This window comes from Borostomias antarcticus (assembly GCF_949987555.1).
Source record: "Borostomias antarcticus genome assembly, chromosome: 4".
Classification (NCBI taxonomy): Eukaryota; Metazoa; Chordata; class Actinopteri; order Stomiiformes; family Stomiidae; genus Borostomias; species Borostomias antarcticus.
In genome coordinates, this window is record NC_140237.1 from 7,313,105 (window position 1) to 7,337,472 (window position 24,368).

General features: G+C 43.0%; 1 protein-coding gene across 7 annotated transcripts in view; it reads left to right on the forward strand.

Moving 5' to 3' along the window:
- Window positions 1-13,895, forward strand: part of madd (MAP-kinase activating death domain) — an 85,342-nt gene extending 71,447 nt beyond the window's left edge. For all 7 annotated transcript variants that reach the window (XM_084436995.1, XM_084436991.1, XM_084436992.1 and 4 more), the window contains 4 exons: window positions 1,522-1,628; window positions 5,716-5,785; window positions 10,077-10,123; window positions 12,020-13,895. In XM_084436995.1, coding sequence (XP_084293121.1) covers window positions 1,522-1,628; window positions 5,716-5,785; window positions 10,077-10,123; window positions 12,020-12,133 — 338 coding nt within the window. In that variant the 3' untranslated portion in view covers window positions 12,134-13,895. The remainder of the gene's footprint in view (window positions 1-1,521; window positions 1,629-5,715; window positions 5,786-10,076; window positions 10,124-12,019) is intronic.
- The last annotated feature ends 10,473 nt before the right edge of the window (window positions 13,896-24,368 follow it).

Here is a 24,368-nt window from a genome sequence, read left to right on the forward strand (position 1 = left end):
TTTATGTTATGGATTTGGATCTGAAATAACCACATCAGTCTACCTCTTCAGATGCAAAGTTACATTTGAAAATGCATAGGATGTTTTAGGGATGTGCAGAGACTTCAATATCTGGATCTGTTCAACCAACATTTAAAGGATAAGGACACTGAATTTCATGTTAAGCCCTATTCTTGGCTTCCCTGGCATGTACAGTATCTGACTAGTACAGGTTAAAATATTTCTGTTTTGTGCAGTATAGAGTTCTGTGTCAATAACGTCGGCACGCGCACCCTGGCTCGTTGCTAGCTATGGTCACAATCGAAAAACGACTAAAGTATGATATACGTGCATTTCAAGTTCAGGAATTACATGCATCATGCATTTGCACAGCAAATATGACATAAATCCAAATTAAATGTAGCCTATAATAAGCCAAGGAAAATGCCTATAGCCTACTCAAGTTTCAACAGTGCTTAAACCATGGGTAAGTAGGGTATTGTAGTGAAATTATTCATATTATTTTTTAAATCTGTTTAAATTGTTTATTATTGTTATATCAGAGATAAGGATTTATCTGATCTTTGATTATAGCCTATCCTAGGCCTACACTAGACTACTCTGTTGTGCTGATAACTGAACGGCATGGATCAAACATTTGATCAGTTGTGTTTCAGTTGTTAAAATATACTTTCATAATTATTTCATAGTTCAAAATCGCCGGACATTGTATAGGCTAGTGAGAGGCTGAGCATGCGTAGCTGAAATAGCTAGTGTTAGCTAGATATACTACACTGAGCTAACAAGCTAGCTACCGATCCTCCTCTGCTCAAACAAACGCTACAGTTCAGATAGGCTATTGCAGCCGGTAGGCTACGACAAGAAAACAAAATCCAATAACTGTCTCAATAAGCCAGTTAACTAGGGACAAAAGCCCTCGGTGCTGCTTACGTTCGTTGTCTGCCTAGTGCCTAGCCTACTATCAGCGCGCTCCAAACCTTCTCTCCCTCTCCGCGTTGTTTAGACGTCTAGTCAGACAGCAGGTGCGAGATGGCAAGCGCGCGTGTGCGCCTCTGTCTCTCTCTCTCCCTCCCTCGTCGTGTCATGTCAACAAGCAGACAGAACGTGCGCTCGCTCATACAGTATTTGACTGTTCTCCCCCCTCCCGAATATTTTTTACAATATTCGTACGAATTTACTATTCGGGAAAAAGCTACTATTTGTACTCATCCGAATACTGTATTCGTATTCGGGCACACCCCTAATAGAGCATAGATGTTTTATTTTCTGTAATAAATAATTACTAAATTATTGTAGATTTTTCCACAGCTGGTTAAACGTTTTGGGGGAAAAGGCATCTTCCTCAAAACATGGTTTAGAAATTTAGCAGCATTCAGTGATGCATAACCTTTTCACAATTGCTCTGATTGCACTGTTTGATACATTATTTTAAATCTCAGTATACTTTAAGAAACTATGAAAAGCTCAAAATGGCCCATGATGAAGTGAAGTGTGATTGGCTGTCCCCTGCCCTCTCCTCAGGTCCAGAGCTGGGCGGGGAGTTCCCTGTTCAGGACATGAAGTCAGGCGAGGGAGGACTGCTACAGGTCACCCTGGAGGGCATCAACCTCAAATTCATGCACAGCCAGGTAGGAGCTGGTAGACACATACTGTATGCCTGCTTGTAATACATTCACATGTGTATGTACACACACACACACACACACACACACACACTCAAACTAATGGTGGTTCTTAAGGCCACCAGGTCACCCCATCTACTCCCAGCGACTCACCTTTTCTTTCTTTTCCTCCTGTTTCTCTTATCATACGTTTGTGGTTCACTTCCTCTAATGTCCACCTCCTATCACCAGAAAGTATTAGAAGACTTTGCTGACAACAAAACATATACATATAATCTTGTAATGATAATCTTATATTGTCCTCTGAACCTCAGCTGTCTTCTTAAAGGAACTTTAGAGGAAGATCTCATTTTGTGCTTTGGCTGTCTTTTATTTGCTAGATGTTCAATTTAATTTGATATATCACCTAAGAGTTTGTGTTTTTTGTTTTTTTAAATGTCAACATATTTTTCCACCACCATGTCTGACTGTGGTGTCTAAACCTTGTTTGTTTGTGTATGAGTGGGTAGTACCCTTATTAATGTGTGTGAGAAAGATTTGTGCATCAGAGGTAAGACACGGGAGATGACCTTGAGCTAAGACTTTTCATTAATAATTGGCATATTCAAATTTACATAATATTTAAACAACATAATATTTAAAAAATAAAAAACTATCAAGGTTCAAGGCAATTCCAAGCTCTTAAAGGGCATGGCCAGGATTTATTTTCTGTTAGTGGGAGTGTAGCAGAAGCATGCAGACGTTTCTGAGTCTGTTCCAGCACTTATGAGAGTCTGCGTTTGCTCTCATTAGCATTAGCCACCTGCTAGTGGAAAAAAAAAATGTTTTTCTGGAATCTTGCATCAAACCTCCCCAAAAGGCATCAAAAATAGTTCATTTCACTCATGACATGCATTTGGTACAGTAGTTCACCACAGCTTTGTATCACTTGAATCTAAAAGCATCAGCAATCTTTTAAAAATATATAGTATATAACAGTAAAACTGTAGCTAGTTGTGTGCCGTACACTAAAGGCCACCATAGTTCGTGATTACACAGTAGCAGTTGTCAGCAGTAAATTTAGTGTAGAATCTGGATATTTAAAAGATTGGCTTTCAGATTCCAACAAATTGATACAAAGCCGAAATGGACTATCAAATTAATATTGTGAGGGAAACAGACTATTTTAATGTTTTTGGGGGAGGTTTTGATGCAACCCATTTTTTCCACGAGCAAGGCAGCTATTAATGCGGATTCTCTAAAGTGCCTGGAATAGTCAGGAACGTATGTGGAATAGAGTCAGAATGTATGCATCACCTGGAATAGTCAGAATGTATGCATCACCTGGAATAGTCAGAATGTATGCATCACCTGGAAGATCTGAAAATCCTGTCCGTGCCCTTCAATCCACCAAGTTAAATGGAATTGATCCAAACCTTCATAACTATCATCGGCACATATTTCACAAGATCTATGGGAACAGCAGAAATTCTACAATCTGCCAATGCTGTAGCCTGGTACAGTACCTATTACGGCATAGAGACACAATATACTGTACACAGGATGGATGAGGGTACACTACACTACAGAATCAAGAAAGTCGAATTCCCACTTTAACACCTAAGTAATCATTTGTTGTAGGGCAATTAATGTAAATAATTCAAAGTTGCCTATTTTGACCAACTGGCTGGCAGTTTTCTTTATTACCAGCTTTTTTCATGCTCAACATGCTTGTACTGCTTTGGGCTTACTTTTGCTGAACCTGAGCCTTCTCATCTAATTTATTTTTGAGACATATCTTGGCACAAACTAGCTATTTTGTTCCCTCATATATGGATTCCTCTTAATCTTTCGCTTTCTTTTGTGCATGAATGTTTCAATAACTTTTCCAGAATAGCTTAATAAAAATGGATGTGAACATAATGTAGATTGTTGAAAATAAAATTACAGCCAATGTCTAGCCAAAGAAAACTTACAAAATTAAATACTGATCATTTTGCCACAGCAAGTTAATTATAGTTCTTTCGTAAAAATATGGCCGTTGGGCAGCAAATATGTGTTGGCTGGGGTACCAGACCATTTTGTAGAGAAAGTTATTTCAGTGACTGCCCTCTTGTATTTGTACTACTGTGTGGGCAAGTGGTGTTGGTGCCAGCCCTCGTTGCTGGAGGAGGAGACATGGAGGGCACTAGGGACGGGAGGGTTAGAAGCCCAGAAAATCTAATACAAAGTTCACCAACTGTAAATCAAAACTGAAGTCAAACAATCCTTTTTTATTTTTCAGTTTAGAACGTTCAATTAGATTCAGATTGAATTCTATGCAGTGGGCTAATCAGCTGTTAGTTGAGTCCAGTCCCTTAATGGGTCTTGTGAGCAGCACTGTGGTGGAAGTGCTCTGGAGTGTCTGTGCTCTTCTGTCCGATAATAATCCAACCCGTTTCTCTCCCATGCTCTCTCCCCCTGCAAGGAGCGGAAGGTACACAACTTCTGCTGTGTTTTCTTGTTGGCAGCCTCATTTTATTGGCTTCCTTTTCTTTTCTTTTCTTTTCAGTTTGGTTTTCTGTATCGCAAACCTAATTTTATGTGTTCTTGTCTATGTTTTCATATGGAATTTCCATGTATGCATTACATGGGCACATTTCCATTTGCTGGGGGACAAAATATTGTATCAAACTCCCATTGCTTTACTGTTGGCAAAAAATAGGGCCTAGCTATGATAGCTTTACTGATAGAAACTATAGATACAACACCATAGAGCAAAACTATAGATACAACACCATAGAGCAAAACTATAGATACAACACCATAGAGCAAAACTATAGATACAACACCATAGAGCAAAACTATAGATACAACACCATAGAGCAAAACTATAGATACAACACCATAGAGCAAAACTATAGATACACCATAGAGCAAAACTATAGATACAACACCATAGAGCAAAACTATAGATACACCATAGAGCAAAACTATAGATACAACACCATAGAGCAAAACTATAGATACAACACCATAGAGCAAAACTATAGATACACCATAGAGCAAAACTATAGATACAACACCATAGAGCAAAACTATAGATACACCATAGAGCAAAACTATAGATACACCATAGAGCAAAACTATAGATACAACACCATAGAGCAAAACTATAGATACACCATAGAGCAAAACTATAGATACAACACCATAGAGCAAAACTATAGATACACCATAGAGCAAAACTATAGATACAACACCATAGAGCAAAACTATAGATACAACACCATAGAGCAAAACTATAGATACACCATAGAGCAAAACTATAGATACAACACCATAGAGCAAAACTATAGATACACCATAGAGCAAAACTATAGATACAACACCATAGAGCAAAACTATAGATACAACACCATAGAGCAAAACTATAGATACACCATAGAGCAAAACTATAGATACAACACCATAGAGCAAAACTATAGATACACCATAGAGCAAAACTATAGATACAACACCATAGAGCAAAACTATAGATACAACACCATAGAGCAAAACTATAGATACACCATAGAGCAAAACTATAGATACAACACCATAGAGCAAAACTATAGATACAACACCATAGAGCAAAACTATAGATACAACACCATAGAGCAAAACTATAGATACACCATAGAGCAAAACTATAGATACAACACCATAGAGCAAAACTATAGATAATCCATAGAGCAAAACTATAGATACACCATAGAGCAAAACTATAGATACACCATAGAGCAAAACTATAGATACAACACCATAGAGCAAAACTATAGATACAACACCATAGAGCAAAACATTTTCTTTTTAGATTCACTGCCGTTAGGTTTAGTGCATCCTTGTCATAATCTTTCCCAGTGCATCTCCTCATCTAACCCCTGCCCATGTATGCGTTCAAACATGGAAACTTCTGTAGTGTGCTGTTATTCTTATTTTGTTTACTTTCAAAAGCTTTTTGTGCAGTCGTTTTCCTTTAGTATTTGATAGAGGATATTTAACATTGTGCATTTCTATCTGAAATGGTTAATTTCAGTCAGTGTCATTGAGTTGCTAATGTTCTGTCTTGTTTTTGTTTGTTTTTTTGTTTTAGGTTTTCATAGAGCTGAGTCACATTAAAAAGTGCAATACTGTGAAGGGAGTCTTTGTCCTGGAGGAATTTGGTAATTACCCCATCTATTGATTCTAGGTCTGTACTCGACACGGCAGTAACTCGGCTAAACAGGGTCCAGAGAACTTGTTGAGCATCAGTGGGGGTGGTCTCAGGGCGGAATAATACTGCATAGTGGAGCTACAGTTGACTAGGCTCGTAATAATACTGCATAGTGGTGCTACAGTTGACCAGGCTCGTAATACTACTGCATAGTGGAGCTACAGTTGACCAGGCTCGTAATACTACTGCATAGTGGAGCTACAGTTGACCAGGCTCGTAATACTACTGCATAGTGGTGCTACAGTTGACCAGGCTCGTAAGACCATCCTCACATTGTGATTTTCTGTACGGATCAGTCTGGCAACGCTGAAGAGAAATCTGCATGTGGAAGAGGCAGTGCCAGTGGGTGTTGATCAAAATTATTTGCAGGCAATGGAATCAACCCATTGTATTGACCAACATTACCAATGTAGCTTCTGAATGTAGCAATAATTTCCCCAGGGAAAAGCCTTGAATTATGTTATGTTCTTTCAATAAAGCATGCTCACCAGTTCTGATACAAGTGTTGCTTTGCAGCGTCTACACCTGCCTGCTCAACAACAGTGCCATATTTATGGTTTTCATCATCAACTAGACTGGATGCTGATTGGACAGGCAAATGTAGTACACAGATTTCTCTTCAGCGTTGCCAGACTGATAGAAGAGAGAGAGAAACAGAATGTAAGCTCAAATGATGATGATCAGGATGCTCTTACAAGGCTAACAATTCACCGGTTATGTTGGAAATTGTAAAGTCAAAGTCATGTGGCTCATCTAGTAGATAGGTATTTTGTGGGGTAGCCTAGCCCTGTAAAAAATCTTAACTGTTGAGACTGAAGACAGCAACAAAACTCAGGATAGCTTATTAAAACTCGCAATAGCCTATTTGGTGTGTTGAAAATGTGTGTGCTGACAGATTTAGTGGTCTTATTGCACACTATGACACATTGCCTCCAATTAGAGAACTATGTTTTGTTCTGAGAAATACAGAACACCCCTTTCAAAACGTATATAGTGTATTTAACAAGTATTTTTCATCTAGGGAAAAAATAGGTAGCATAGAAGGGAAGAGGTGGAAATCTTGGTAGAGAAGATTTTCTAGATTAACGTTTTGTTTCAATTAATGCATTGATCTTTCTGCTTAAGCTTTAGGATAATGAAAAAGAAAAATTAATTAACTTGAATACTTGTCGGAGTCTGGTTGTAGCTTTTTGCAAAGCCACAGCGAGATCTCATTACTTTGGAACAGACATTGCGAAAACAATAGCAAGCATGTGTATTTGTCAGTTTGTTTGACAGTCATGGTGGAATTACGTTTCAATCAGTTGTTTACCTAGTGCCTATATTGAACTCAGCCCATGAGATTCCTCTAATAATGCTATTGGGTCTTGTGGGAAATATAGTGAGACTAGGTACAGGGAAGACAGTGTGGCTTATTATGCTGTTGCTTTGGAGACAGTCGTGAGGGACAGCTGATAATGAGGCTTCACATTTCTGTGTGCTGCTCCCGTGACCAATAAGAGGTCTGGATCTGGTGAAGTTAGCTTGAAGTGATAGTTAGCACAGCTGAGCTCTGACCTGGGTTACTGCCGTGTCTCTGTGCTGCTTTTGTAATATGTAATCCTCATCTTTGCCACTATGAAAACCTTCATTCTCCTGCAGGTAAAGTGCTGTCACCTTTCTCCTCTCTTACTCCCCTTCCTCTACGTAGAACACATCTTTCATTCCTTCCATTTATATTTGCAGAATGCGTCCTTCCTTTCCTCACTGTTGCCCCCCAGTTAAATTTCTTCCTCTTTGTCCCTCTCCTTATTATCTTATAGCTGATCCTCTGCTCCCTTCGTAATCATGATCTGATAAACTCCTCTACTTACAGTATGGTTGAGTGTTGCTAAGTGCTGGGGTGTCTGACCCAGTAGATGGGACAGTGGACTGTGTGGGGAGTAGAGGTTTTTAATCCTTCATAATCCCTTGCCTTCATATCTCTGACCCTCTCTCACAGTTACTAATGAAAAGTCTAGTCTGTCTGTCCTCGTGGGCAGTGGCTTTGACCTTGGTCTAGGGACTTAACGGCTTCTGTCATGTCTTTATGCTTTCAGTTTCTTGACTAACGCACTTGATTTCTCCCAATTATGTCTCTCTTTGTTTCTCTCCTTTCTCCACAATGTTTTTGCACTTGTTCCTGTACATATTTGCTCCCACCCCGTGATTGTCGCCTCTTTCCGTCTCGTTTTGTTATAATTTTTGTGGTTTATTTCATTCCCGTGGGCCACGAATGTCCTTCTTTTTAACATAATCATCCGATGTCTTGATTCAAATGGTTTGCTGATGCAAACAGTTGAATCTATTCACCAACCAAAATGTTAGTTTTGGGATGGGTTTAAGTAGATGACAAAGAAATTAGATGCACTTTTTTATGCTCATAATGAGAGTCAGACAATATCAATCACCATAGGTATATACCATAAGGAAGATACATCTATAGATTTGTTTTGCCAGGCAAACTCCTAGCCAATTTTTAACTAGAGTAGCATCATCATGACAGTATAGCTATAAAACTAAACACTTTGTGAGAGAATATCCAAAATTGTAGATGCTAGGTCTTGATGAGAAGTGGTTTCATATAGACATGCCATTTAGAGAACGATTTTATCTAGTGATGCATCGATGTGAAAATTCTGTCGATATTATCCTTAAAATTTCATGCAATACATACTGATACAGTATATTTCGTTTTTGAGGCTTTGTAAGTGTTCTAGGGTCAATACTAGGGCTGCAACAATGAATCAATGATAGTCCATAATGTCTAGAATAAAAAGTCGTTGACAACGAACGACAAAGAATTCCATTGTCAATTGTCATTAAGCCTGACAATGCCGGTTATGATGTCTTTAAAGTATCTGACAAATGGCTAAAAAACATACACCATATATTTTGCTACTGTACACCATTTGAGATGTGGGCTATGCCTTTTATGCATTTTTGATAGGAATTTCTTTTGTGTTTATGCTTTTATCCATTATTTAGGATAAGCAGGCACACTTGTAAGTTAGTGTTTGAAAAACTACAATATCAATTACAACTTGATTTATTTTGAAAGCTGAGATGCTTCTCTTGCTAGCCGTCTTATAAAATTACAGTAGAATAATACAGTGAGCAGATAGCTGTCTAGCTAGGAAAGCAGCTACAGCTACTGTAGCAAGTGTCTACAACTGGATGGGGAGACTGGCTAGCCATGCTAGCTATCTGAATAGATGTTGTGGCTTACTTCCTTACTCTTACCACAAGACACATATTACCCTCAAAAAGGTAGGGTACATGTAGACCTCATCCAAGGCTCTGTGATATGCCATGTTTACGCTATGTAAAGATCATCTGTAGAGGAGTGGAAATCAGCTATGTTCAGTCCACTATGTTAAAAATAACTCAACAAAATATCAGCGTTCAAGGCTTACTATGGGTGTCACCACACTTTGGGCTGAGGTCTTTTAAGTCCTTAATGACAATAAATAGGTTTTTGCAACTCCTTTATCACCGGTTCTCCATTTCCCAGTCTATGGTACATTTAACATAATGCTTACCTTTCTATAGCCTGGTAGTTATCTCACTCCAGTAATATTTTTGCAATGATAATTGGGAGCAACTGTAGTGGGCTAACGCTAGCTAGTTGACATTTATTGCATTGGTGTCTAGCCAGGGCTCAGCAAGTCATTTAAATGACAACTACCTGTGTTGGTTCCTCAGTAATAATACAACCAACATTCTTATTTCCAAGGAGGAAATTTCACTGATTAAAACAGTTTTTGCATTCTTCACAACCTAATTAAATTGACGGCTGGCAGCAGCTGCTATGGTCACAGATATAAAATGCATCTGTAGTTTTATCTGAAGCGACTTAGTCAATGAGTGAAAAGATTGTCAATAGGGATAGCCCTAGTGAGAAGCAAACCCCAGCCCTAGTGAGAAGCAAACCCCAGCCCTAGTGTTTTAAAGAACAGTTCGGCTGCAGAGGAATAGTCTTTCCTAGTCTATCCCAACACTTTTACTAGCATCTTTTGAGGAGAACGTTTTTGACCATGAAACTTAAATCTTACAGTTTGTGGACTCTCTTGGCCCACAGCCTTTTTGCAACCTTTCATAGTCTGAATCTCAATCACATGCACCCCCCCCCCCTTGCAAAACCCCAGCTCTCAAATATCACCTTACAGGGGTTCCCACTCCTGTTGAATTATGTGTTTTGTCTCTTGCACCGGCGGTTGTAGTTCCTGAAACTAAAGAAGTGGTGATCCACAAGTACAAGACCCCCATGGTGAGTAAAGTGTTCCTCTCAAGGCTAATGCTAATGCTGCGCCCAGGCATGCGAAGGCCACCGGGTCTGTGGGCTGCTGCTGCACTAATTAACTGAGATTAAAGTGGGCAGTTGGACATGCTATTGTCACTAGGCAATGGGCAAATGCTCTTGTCCTCTTTTTTATTTTATTCCCCATCCCCTAGGGGGCTTTTACCCCCACCTAGGCCATTATTGTAAATAAGAGTTGCTCTTAATTAACTTGCCTAGTAAAATAAAGGTTGATGATGATGATGAATAGGCACACACAATGGGCAAATGCTATTGTCAATAGGCGCACAATGGGCAAATGTTGGTATTTCGCTCACGCAAAGTATCCATAAGTCAGTGGAGGTGTATTCAGTATAGGGGTTGAATAATTGAATAAAGGGGGGGGGGGTGTTTGTGTTGTTGTAAGGAAAATCATAAAACCGAAGGGTTGTCTGCAACATCTGTATGTCAATCTGTCTAATCTGCACTCTGAATAAAATATTGTTAAAAATAAAAAAAAAATTGAATAAAGCGGAGGTAATAAGCCATGTCTTTAATGGACCATGGTCTCCTATAAGGACACTGAAGTTGCCGTGCCGCCATATATACTGTATGTGAGAATTGCAAGGGTTTCACTCCATAAATGTTCAGGTGGTTTGCGACGCGAGAGGTTAGGCTACTGTACATGACTCATGTCTGTGAATTACCCTGGCTCAGCGCATGGTTCCTTCTTATTACAGAACACTTCTCTTCTCCAAGACAGCATGAATCACATTTTTAACGCCTCATTAAGTAACATTTTCATGAGTCTTAGTTGAGTTCTGATGAGAGCTCTTTTGCATGCTAGAAGATTAATTATACAACGGTTAGTTCTGGTTCTTGATTCTGATTGGCTGGAAGCCGTGTTAAAATACTTTGTAACACACACCTGGGACCGAATATCATTCCATTTTCAGTATTAATGCGCTTCCCATTTGATCCAAATGCATTGTAGTTGTTGCTTGGCAACCCTTTTGTTAGGGGAACTATTTTGCTCGGCGGAATTGAGGGAATGATGCTTCGTTTTGAATAAATCTTAATATTTTACATTGCTGTGTGTTTATTCTACACTAATAGATGTAGTAACCGTTGTATAAAAGCAATAAACCACTCGGGGCCGTGTGTTATAGTGATTTTATAACAGCTAGGGGGGTTTTAGGCACTCCGCTTCGCATCGTGCCTAACAACGCCCCCTAGCTGTTATAAAATCACTATAACACACGGCCTCTCGTGGTTTATTGCTTAATTTTATATTTTTGGAAATCATAACCACAGTGGTCACAATTCCCGATGGAAACGTTCTCGGGAATGTTTTGTTTGTTTTCCCGCACCCCCTTCAAAAAAGTGCCTGCTCATCCTCTGTGATGGCAAGAAAGGCTGAGCTTTACCTCCCTATACTCCCACGAACACCTCCACCTACTTTGAGACAAACTTTGCGCGATCCAAAATGCCTATTGCATTAGCTTTTGACTCAGCACCAGTGGTTTTATGCTACCATGGGTGGGACCTCAATCTTTAATTTGATTCAATTGGACAGAACAGAAGCATGAAATGCCCAATAGGAGGGATTGCACACTAAGAAGATTTGAGACTAGTTATTCAGTGGCTGAATTCCTATTTGAAAAAAAAAAAAACATCCTAGATTTACAGCAGTGCAAACAGAAGAGAGACACAAACACTGATGAAGAGGCGCCCAAGAAAGTAAGACAACCCCACGAAGGGCATGTGATAGACATGAGCCGTTTGTCTGGATGTGTTCCAGCTAATTGTTGCCATGCCGTATGGGACATGATGCTTAAGAGCCTATAGATCAGATCAGGGCTACTCACGGTCTTTCTCTCTCACCAGGCTCACCAGATCTGTTACTCCGTCCTCTGCCTGTTCTCCTACGTGGCGGCGGTGAAGGGGAAAGAGGGTGAAGGCAAGCCCAAGCTGCTCTCCCCACGACCTCTGCCTAGCTAGTCTACATCCTCCAGATGATCCCAACTTCCCCTGACTTCCTCCGTGTGCCTCTCGCTCTGCAACGAGGCGTTTCAATCCTATGATATTCGATTGCCGACAATCCCTGACCTATGATTAAGCACACGCTCTTCGCTCCTCTTTGCATCCCTAGACATATCCCTCTACTCACTGATGTGTAAATATATTTATGAACCCTGGCCTGTGGCATTGTCTGCACACTGCCTCTCCCCCCCCACCCCACCCACAATCCCTCTCTCTGGCGACCCCAAAGACTGGCCATGGCCACACATCCCCCCCCCCCCCACACACACACACTTTATCACTGTATTTATCTTCTCTAACCCCTGCTGCCAAGGTCTTACTGTGTTCAGAGGAAAGGTGATAGAGGGGTGTTGGCGAGGCACTAGCTATGCAGGTCCCATGCACAGCCGTGCCAGTCACTAGAGAGAGCCATCTCCCCACCCCTACTCCCACTCTCTATGACTGTGATGAATATTCTATGTGCTATGTGGTACTACTGTAAAACTCCAGTTTGTCCAAGTCTAAACTAGTGAAACATTTAAAAGGCATATTGTGTTGCAGGGTGTCATGTTTTGTTAAGTGCTACTGAATAATGTATCAGAACACCGCATGTAAAAGCTTTTTAAAGGTTTCATTGTTTGAACCCTAAATACTGTGAGTGGTCCAAGATGTGTGTGATCTCTTAAGCTTGCACCGTAAAGCTCAACTACTGTACAAGTTCCACTATACAATATCTTGTTTGTGGTCAGCTATATTGAATTGCATGTTACTATGGAGATGAAGAAAACATATTTAAAATAGAGATACAAATGCTGTACATTTCACATGAGAAAATGTAACAAATTGTGGTTTATTCAATAGATGTGCAATACTTAAGTAGTTAGTCAGTACCAGAGTCAGGTCATTGTTCTGATTGAAAATGTTATTCTGGATGTGAGAGCAAAGAATGTATAAAATTTAAAAAAAGGATTTAATTGTCTTACATATTGACATGATTAATATGATGACATACTGTTAAGTGTAAAACAACTATGTTTGGAGATTCCGTGTTCGAGGTGTAAACCTACCTCCGTCAAGCGCTACGGTCGTGGTTTTGTCCATTGGGAGGTATGTAAGATCTATGTTGTATCTATTGCAATAGGTGATGAGTTCAATCTGGTCCCATTGCAACCCTACTGTAATTTCAACAGTGTGAGTGTGTGTGTGTGTGTACTTTGTTCATGCAGTGTATTGTTTCTCCAGATTAGCAATATATGAATAATACAGCTGTATCATTGGAAGGTCATTTTTATGTTGTAACTTTTTAGAAATTAAATATGTGGAAGAAAATAATTGTTAGGACTTCCATGAGAGGCTCTTATTTTAGACATTCCATTGTTGTAAAAACACAGGTGTACAGATGAGCGCAGCGCTGAGAGAGAGGGTCTCGGAGGAGAGAGAGGGTCTCGGAGGAGAGAGAGGGTCTCGGAGGAGAGAGAGGGTCTCGGAGGAGAGAGAGGGTCTCGGAGGAGAGAGAGGGTCTCGGATGAGTGCAGCGCTGAGAGAGAGGGTCTCCATAGCAGTTTTAGGATGGGAACAAACCACCAGGCGCAGTTAATGAGACTGGAGCTGGAACATATTTTGAAGCTGGATTATTAGAGAACAACCTTGTCCTTGTGCTAGCCTGCTGCTGTAGAGAGATAGGGAATAAAGGAAATGAGACACTGGGTGTAAATAGTTTGGTGTTTAAGAAGAGTATTTATAAAACATGTACAGCTTTGGCAATATCAAAATAAAAGTTGCCCAAACTGAAGAATTTTGTTGTTATTAGAGGTGTCTGATTTCCTGTGACATGCTTTGAACTAGGGCTGGGGTCAGGAACCTGGAGCTACGTTTGGCTCCTTGACTACTCATCATTGGCCCCCACGCAAATGTAGAATTGGTAAAACAATTAACAATTAAAAGTCTAATACAAAACCAGTGATACTATTTGGTTGAATAAAAAGAGATGAAACTTAATGAATAAAGTCTAGGTTTCATTTGGAATGCAGCCAAAATATCTCCAACAGGAACACCATAGGGACAGAACATGAACAGCTCGCTTGTGGAACAAATCATTAAATTTTTTTAGACGATCGTTAAAGTGGTGCAATGTAGTTTGAGAACACCAGATAGAGCAGAGGAGAACCCTGCCGTTGTCGTGTATATCTGTTCTAGCACGAAGACGCAACAGCAAGAGGAAACGCAAATATTGTAGTGACATTTCACACCTAACCTAGCCTAGCCTTGTAGCTACAATTAGAACCCACCCATGTTTCTATCTAGACCAACCAGAGGTTTTTTATATCTGTGAGCCACTTGGAGGCATTTGTTTTGTAGAATGGGATGCAACCTATCTTGATATTCGGTAAACAGTGTTGCATTCTAAACATTCAAAAAATAACACTTTCTGAGAGACCTACGCCTTGGCTCCACTGCGTCCATCAGCGTCTGTCAGTGTCTGTCAAAAATGAAGAAATTAACCTCGGCAATTCTCTAACGTCGGATGCAGGCATCGAACGCGACGCAGTGGCTGCAGTGGAGCCGCTGTCATTAATTACAATGGATTAATTTCCTTAACGTTTGATGGTTGATACTAACGGAGGCATTATGGTTTCGGGTTGTCCGTCCGTCCAATGTTTGTTAATGCAATTGTTGCACACTTGGACCTTTAAGAACAGAGTTCCAGGCGTGCATGGGTTTTTATGTCTCCTTTATCTGCAAAATACAAACGTGGCACACATCATTCACGCAGCATTCTCTACGCTGCCTCTGGGAGAACTGAACGTCCGCGCGCACGTGCGCGATACAGAAATCTTGCTGAACATACCCAACCTAGAATGTTCACTAAACAACATAATGTTACATCTAGAGCACGGAATTCACAGTAAATAAACTAAATAATCAAAGGGATTCTCTACACACACTCACACTGATAACATTCTACACACATTCATCATTGATCCATTACTGGCTAACGTTAACCACTCAGCTAGCTAACGCCACATGGCTAATCTGTATTGCTAGGCGGAGCTCCGCACCTCCATGCAACCAGCAAAACTCCGGCAGATTACAACATAACGAACATAACGAACGTCTACATTGCAGATCCTCCATACATTACATCTTCATCATACAGTGGCGTTGCATACATCTTGTCACATTATCTCACCTGCAAAATACAAACGTGGCACACATCATTCACGCAGCATTCTCTACGCTGCCTCTGGGAGAACTGAACGTCCGCGCGCACAGACGTCCTGACCTGTACCCAGGGCCCACTGCTGCCCTCTACTGTGCCCTTGGGAGCATAACTCATTCTAGCCATAATAAATCTATTGCAATCACAAGTGATGAATGCACATGAATATCTCAATTGCAAGTGAATAAAACAATACAGTATCGCAGTACATAAACAATGCAAAAACAAAACAAGTTGATGGGGGGTGCTTCAGAATGTCCCTAACTTGACTATAGTCCCACACTCTCCCCTCCAAAATCAATGTCGTCCCGACATTCCCCAGAGCACTGTACCCAAGTCTTCAACTGGAGGATCATGGCTGTAGGTTCGATGAGAGTCAGTCTTTTGAGAATACTCTGTACAATAACAGTCTTTGACCTGACATGCATCTCTCCTTTTCACGTCACGTGTCCGCAGTAGACACCACTGGCCTAGTGATATCTGAAGTGCCACTCGCACTCTAGGCGGCTACGTATCACAGACTGCAAGGTTTGAACCCTATTCCTACCCCATGACCCATTACCCACATGTACTATGCCCCAGTATACTAAAATGGCATCATATCAAAATGGCTGTTTTAACTCTTTTTAAACTGTCACTACATGAACTCTATGTGACTATGAACAGATCTCTTACTTCTAAGCGTAAACATCATTTATCTGTGTGCGTGTGTGATGGTGAACTTAACCTATTGTGTATGGGTGTGCGTGTGACTGAAGGTTGACCCAGTGTGTGGTAGGTAAGTGTCTTAGGTGGATTTCTCTGTCTGAAAGGATATGTTCTTGGGGGAGGTGGCTGTGGCTCAGCATCCATCTCATCTGCTTCATCAGATGACGGTACTGGGTCAGCATTTGGCTCGTCTCCTACATCAGATGACGCCTCTTGTTCAGCCTCTGCCGTTTCTCCATCCACCACCTCTGGTTCCATTCCATTTCCATCATCATTCAGATACTCCTCTTCCTTACCATCATGTTCCATTCCCCTATCGACTGCTTGTGGCTGGAATTCCTCTGCTTCCACTCTCAGCTGATTGAGGGGCTGTGTCGGCGGTGCAGTGGCGATAGCTCTCCAGTCATCTTCATCTTCTGAACTACTGTCAGTCTCTCTCTCCTTCTGTTTTGCTTGCCTCTTTGCCTTCTCTTTATCTGATTTTCTCTTTCCTGTTTTCTCTTTCTCTTGCTTATCCTCTTCCAGGGGCAGAAAGTCACAGGGTAGTAACACGTTTCGGTGCAGGACTCTTATCTTTCCCGGTCCTCTCTCAGGTCGGACCGCATAGACAGGACTGTCCTTGTGCTTTCTTTCCGTGACTATATAGACATGCTCCTCCCAATACGACCTGAGCTTCCCAGGTCCCCCTCTGTCTCGAAGGTTCCGCACCAGCACTCTACACCCTGGCTGTAGTTCTGCTCCATGGGTCTTCCGGTCATACTGCTTCTTTGCTCTTTTCTGCTCTCGCTGGGCTGTCTGTGATGCCATCTTGTATGCCTCTGCCATTCGCTTTCTCCACTTGGTGGCATATTCACTCTGAGAGGAGCTCTGGTCACTTGGCGTCAGACCAAACAGAATGTCCACAGGTAGTCGGGGATTTCTACCATAGAGCAGGTAGTACGGGGCGTATCCAGTCGCTTCACTGCGCGTACAGTTGTACGCATGCACCACCTTGGCCAGGGAACTCTTCCAATCTGATTTGGCTTCCTCTGTCAGGTTTCTGAGCATGGAGAGGAGAGTTCTGTTAAACCTCTCGACCTGGCCATTTCCAGCCGGGTGGTACGGTGTTGTACGTGAGCCTTGGATGTTGCAGTATTCTTCTAGCTTGGAGAACAGTTGATTCTCAAACTCCTTGCCCTGATCATGATGCAGCTTGGCAGGAAATCCGAACTTCAACACAAAGTCCCCAAAGATTTTCTCAGCGGCCGTTTTTGCTGATTTGTTGGTGCAGGCATACGCCTGGGCAAAGCGTGTGTAATGGTCCATGACCACCAGGATGTACTCATATCCTCCCTTGCAACTTTCCAGGTGCAGGTAGTCTATTGAGACCATCTCAAAGGGATACGTGGTTACAATGTTCACTAGTGGTGCTCTTGTGGGCTTGTTCGGGCGTTTACGTTTCAGGCAGCTACAGACCCTGTTCACATAGTGGTCCACGTCTCTTTGCATATGGGGCCAATAGAAGCGGTCGCGGATCAAGCTGAGGGTCCGCTCCACCCCGAGGTGTCCCATCTCCTCGTGCAGCTCCTTGTAGACCAGAGGATGGAATGCCGTAGGTAGGACTAGCTGAGCTCGAGCTGCTGATTTTCTGTACAAAACCCCATCTTTGATGTACAGCTTGTTTCTCTCTCTCACTAGGACCGAGGTGTCGCCCCGTCGATCTCCTCTCTGCGGAGGCCACAGCCCCGTTCGGATGTATTCTCTCACCTTGCCGATGACTGGATCATCTTCCTGTGCTTTCTTTATGTCCTCTATGGAGAGCCGGGCCACTGGGGAGGCTACTCGATCATGCTGAGGTTCATTACAGGCTGAGGTAATGGTAACTGGGCACATCCACGGCTCACGTCCGTGGGATTCGAGTTGGAGTGTCTGTGTGACAGTTGTGATTACCTCTGGCTCCATCTCCTGTGAGCATGTTTGGATGTAGTGCTCCATGTCCAGTGGCATCCTTGACAATCCATCTGCATCTCCATTGACTTTTCCTGGTCGGTATTTGATAGAGAAGTTGAAGTCCGCCAGCTCAGCAATCCACCGGTGCGTAGTGGCGTTCAACTTTGCTGTGGTCAAGACGTAGGTTAAGGGGTTATTGTCGGTGTAGACAACGAATGACGGGGCATAATACAGGTACTCCCTGAACCTTTCACAGATCGCCCACTTCATCGCTAAAAACTCTAACTTTCCAGAGTGGAGGTGGTAATTTGTTTCTGGAGCGGTTAGTGTTCTTGACCCATAACCAATAACACATAACTCGCCTCGTTGTCTTTGATATAGCACGGCCCCGAGGCCTTCCTGGGAGGCATCGCAGTGCAGCACAAAAGGCTTCTCAAAGTCGGGGTAGCCGAGGAGTGGGGGATGCAGCAGATACTCTATGAGCTGGCAGAGCACGCCCTGGTGTTGTTCTGTCCAGCTGATCGGATGGCTCGAGGGTAGCTGGTCTGACTTTTTGTGTTTCCCTTTGCTCCTCCTTGCACTGGGGCCTTGGACCTTGCTCCCAGGGGTCTTCCCGGAAGACAGCAGACTGTACAGTGGCTTGGCAATGCGTGAAAAGTTTGGGATGTATGGACGGTAGTACGACAGGAACCCCAGCATTTTCCTCAGGTCTCCCACGGTCTTGGGTCTGCGGTCTTTGAGGGCTTGTACTGGTGCCAGTTCAGTAGGATCCATGCTGTAGCCATCCTTAGATACTATCTTTCCCAGAAATTTCACTCGATCTTTAAACACTTCGCACTTCTTCGCAGTCAGCTTTACTCCATGTGCTTGGTAGCGACGTAACACCTCTCTTAGGTCACGTAGATGGTCCTCAAACGTCTTGCTGTGGACAAGGTTGTCGTCCAGGTATGGCTGTGATAGTTCATCTCTCAGGCCACTCAGGCACTCCTCCATGCTGCGTTGGAACTCGGCAGGAGCAGAGGACAGGCCGAAGGGGATCCGGACCCACTCATACAGACCCCAGGGTGTTATAAAGGCTGTGAGTGGTCTGCTACTCTCCTCCACGAACCCCTGATGGTACGCCTTGCCTTGATCTAGTACCGAGAACCATGCACTCCCACTCAGGCTGTTCAACATGTCCTGCACTCGAGGGATGGGGTGTCGGTCAGGGATGGACTTGCTGTTCAGCTCCCTGTAGTCCACACACAGGCGCAGACTCCCATCCTTCTTGCGCACGCAGACTATTGGTGATGAGTATGGAGACCTGGATTTCCTAATCCATCCCTTATTCAGTAGATCTTCCAAATACTCCTTCACCTCCTTGTGGAGTGGTTTGGGTACTGAGGTGTAGGTGCGTCTCACAGGAGTAGTGTCACTCAGCCTGATCTTTAACTGCAGAGAGGGGATGCATCCAATGTCATTTTCATCTTTGGAGAATGCTGCACACTCTTCACGTAACACCTGCCTCACTTTCTCCTGCTGGTCTGGAGTCAGGTGATCGACTGACACTGGCGGATCCCATGTCTCTGGTTTGCATGTGTCCAGCTGACTGTGTTTCTCTCTTTCTTTTCCAGCGTAGACCGTGCTGGCTGTGTCTTTATTAACACTAGCTGACTTGGCTGCATCTACACTACTACTGGCTGGTTTTACATCTGCTGGATAAATGGACTTTATTTGTTCTAGCCGTCCCAGTACTGTGCGGGGGGTGAGGGTTATGTCACGGTTGCTGTTGTTAGTGACAGGGATAGCCACCTTGGACCAGTTTCCTTTCTGTAGACAGGTGACAGTTTGGGTCATGTGCACCCCCTCTGGACACTTTGGGAATTCCTCTGGTTCAAACAGGACTTCTTGTTTTGTAGAAAGGGGACCTGTTCTCACACTGCACTTAACTTCCCTAGTCTGCCCTGCCGGAATCACTGTCTTCTGCCTTCCAATCCTCACTATGCCCTCCTTCTCATTCTGGTCACAGCTCTGTACTAGGTGGATCAGCACACTGGCTTTGTTGCCGTCGATGGAGAAGGCTTCTCTTACCACCACTGAAGTAACTTCTGGACGCTGCTCCATTCCGTTCATCACCAGGTGCTCTATCACATTGTAGCCTATGATTGGTGGCTCTGCTACTCCTGGCTCATTGGATACAAGTACTGGTACCAGTAGCCCTGTCTGAGGGCCCCTGCCTGATCTCAATTTGAACTTAAGCTCCACCCAGCCTGCAAAGGGTATCGGTGTCTGATTTGCTGCTCGACCCACCAGGGTCTCTTCCTCACCCAGGAGTTCATCGGTGCTCCGCAACTGGATGTGTGGGAGGCAGGATTTTCTCCAGTTTTCGTTGATAATTGTGACCTGTGAGCCTGTATCCCACAACGCTTGTGTTGCTACTCCCTCAAAGGAACAGTCCACCATACACTTCTTACCGATGAGAGCATTCAGTTTGGCTTGTCGATGTAGCGAGAGATGGCTGGCATAGGTGGCAAACCCAGTCGGTTCAGTATTCTTGTTCTTCTCCACCTCCGTCTCCAGCTGCCTGATGCGGTCGCAAAGGGACTTATGCACCTCGTCCTTTGATTCAGCTTGGCTTGGAGGAGATGATGTTGGTCGGGTGTTGGTCTGGACTGTCACTTTCCTGCTCTCAGGGTTCCCTATCTGCCTCTCTTGTACTCTACAGCCCCAAGACACGTGTCCTGTTTGCCCGCACTTAAAACAGTGTTTGCACTGTTCGGCTGCTATTCCCTGCTGCTGACAGACCTTACATGCTCTCTTAACACCTGTTCTTGCTTGGCGGGGTGGAGGTTGAGGGTTGGCGAGGCTCTTCTTAATTTCGGCCATCTCTTCTCTCAGCAGTCTGACAGTTTCACAGAGCTCTGATTCTCTTGAACTGGTGACCGGTGGTTTGCGGTTCTTCGGTTTTACCACCTCAGCAGACTGCTCTTGTACCCTCACTCTATCCTCATCTGCACTCTGACCCTGCTGGCTGGTCTGCAGCTCTGTCTGGAGTTCATTTATCTTTGCAACCTTACTGCCTACGCTCCTCTTCTGCTTGGACTGTCTCTCTTCCTCAACACTAGCTGCTTTATTCATTCTGTCTATGAGTATATCATCTGTCACATTCGCATCATCCAGATATGACTTAAGATGGAACTTAATATGGTCACTGCTCAGCCCTGTGCTAACTGACCTCAGAAACTTCTTCTGGATGAGCTCTGCGCTAAACTGCTCCTCAGACCCTACTTCTTTAGAAGCAGCTATCAGCCTCTCCTTTAACTCTATTGCTTTGAAGAGGAAGTTCTGGGGAGACTCTTTAGCGTCCTGTGCTAAATTTATTAGTCTGTGGTAGAGATCTGTCGAACTGTCCTCTTTGAAGTGTCCCCTCAGTATTGTCTTCAACTGGGGGAGCGTAAGGTCTCTTTTTATCTCTAGCATATCACGGATACTCAAACCTGGACTGATTGACTTGATTACGGCCTCTGTAACTTCAGCCTCATTGTGTCCTTTACTCAGGCCTCTGTCTATCTGATGCATCAAGTTGGTGTATGACAGTTTGTCCTTCTGTCCCTTTTCTCCGATCTGACCTGCTATCTTGAATTCCCTCCTTATTGTCACTTCTGGGAGCTTGTTTGCGGCTGCAGCCAGTACATTTTGAGGAGCTGACACCTGACTTGAAACTGCACTGTTCACTCTTTCACTCAGCCTTCTTACTTCCTCCTGCAGAGCTTGGCTGTGTAGCTGGAGCTGTGCATACTGGTCAGCTAAACTCACCTCCCCAGATGTTTCTGGACTGCTTTGTGCTACGTTCTCTGTTCTTTCCTCCCTTTCCGTGGTTTCCACGTTATCTATTCTCTTCTCAGCTGATTCAAATATTCTCTTTAGATAAACTTTCGCAACATCCTCTTCTTCATCATTAATCACATCGTCCACTGATTCTGTTATTTTTTTGATTAACATTCGCCTGGTCATGACATTTTCACTTGGGATTTTAGCTTCAGCACATACCTCTCTGAGCTGAGCCAGTTGCAAAAGCCAGAGCTTCTGTGACACCACCTCTGCCAACTCCTCCAGCTCCATTTTGTCACTGTACTGTAGCCACACCACCGGAGCACGTTGTCAATCACAGGCCGTCAATCAATCCCACCGCTGTCACCATATTTGTTGCACACTTGGACCTTTAAGAACAGAGTTCCAGGCGTGCATGGGTTTTTATGTCTCCTTTATCTGCAAAATACAAACGTGGCACACATCATTCACGCAGCATTCTCTACGCTGCCTCTGGGAGAACTGAACGTCCGCGCGCACGTGCGCGATACAGAAATCTTGCTGAACATACCCAACCTAGAATGTTCACTAAACAACATAATGTTACATCTAGAGCACGGAATTCACAGTAAATAAACTAAATAATCAAAGGGATTCTCTACACACACTCACACTGATAACATTCTACACACATTCATCATTGATCCATTACTGGCTAACGTTAACCACTCAGCTAGCTAACGCCACATGGCTAATCTGTATTGCTAGGCGGAGCTCCGCACCTCCATGCAACCAGCAAAACTCCGGCAGATTACAACATAACGAACATAACGAACGTCTACATTGCAGATCCTCCATACATTACATCTTCATCATACAGTGGCGTTGCATACATCTTGTCACATTATCTCACCTGCAAAATACAAACGTGGCACACATCATTCACGCAGCATTCTCTACGCTGCCTCTGGGAGAACTGAACGTCCGCGCGCACAGACGTCCTGACCTGTACCCAGGGCCCACTGCTGCCCTCTACTGTGCCCTTGGGAGCATAACTCATTCTAGCCATAATAAATCTATTGCAATCACAAGTGATGAATGCACATGAATATCTCAATTGCAAGTGAATAAAACAATACAGTATCGCAGTACATAAACAATGCAAAAACAAAACAAGTTGATGGGGGGTGCTTCAGAATGTCCCTAACTTGACTATAGTCCCACACAATATCTCGGGAACGCATTGACAGAATTTCTTCCCCTTTGGTACAAATGTTCACTGGCACTCAAGGATGAACTGCTTAGATCGTGGGGGTCAAAGTTCAAGGTAACTGTGACCTCACAAAATGTGTTTTTGGCCTGATGAACACAATATCTCAAAGGCTTACCATAATTTGTTTATATTTGGGTAAAATGTCCAGTTGGACTCAAGGATTAACTGATTACATTGTGGGGGTCAAGGGTCACTGACCTCACAAAAGGTGTTTTTGGCCTGCTGAACACGATATCTCAAGAACAACTTCACAGAATTTGTACATATTTGGCCAAATGTCCAGTTGTACTTAATTAGATTAATTGGATTAGATTTTGGTATTCAAATGTCAAAGGTCAAGGTCACCGTGACATCACAAAAGGCACTTTTGAACGTTAGCGTTAGCTAGCTAGCATTAGCGTTAGGCTAGGTTAGCAGTTAGTCAGGGTTAGGCCTGATTCATAGTCGACATAAACAACGCAAGCTATGTTGTGAACGCAAGCTCCAACATGACTCGAGAGCTTGCGTCCTGTGTTTTGTTTTGTGGAAACGCAAGGAATTGCACTATTGCTTGCATCAAGTGACAAATTTTGGCATGACACGCAAGGACGCAAGGAGATCTTGCGTGGCCTTGCGAAGCTTGCGTTGCTTGCGCTTATGTAGTTTGCGTCGACTATGAATCCGGCCTTAGGGTTAGTTAGGTTAACTGCAACTGGCAGTTGGTGGAGGCATTTAGCCTTTCTAGTTTTTTTATATATTTTTTTTACAAAAAGTGCAGTAAATCGAACAGAGCAACTTTAAGATATTGGTCCCTATATTGTGTATACCAGCTTTCATACAGATGGTGAAACTTCCTAGGAAAATGTAAAAATGTGTTCTTTGTGTGAAGTTTCATGACTAGCTCAAACAAGGCATGAGATATGAACATTCAAAGCTCGCAATTTCAAGTGTGTTCCAAAGCTTCGTCGCCCAAGCCTCTACGATTCTGCCAAGTTTCGTAAAAAGCGACCAGTCAGCTATAGGTGCTGCAATAGACTTCGATGGCAGAAAAAAACCTCACTAACAATAGGGTGCCTCGCACATTACAATACCTTGCACATTCATACTTGGCCCCCTAAATATAGCTGCAAGCAGCAATAACAGCTGCCAAGCACAACAAACGCATCAGACGCAACAAGCAAAACATGCTTACCCACATTTTAACAATGTGGTCATTGATGTTAATGAAAATACGATGAAAGCGCAATTGGGGTCGCTTTGCACAAAAACACTTATATTGACATCAAAATTGAATCTGACAATTTTGTGTCCAATTA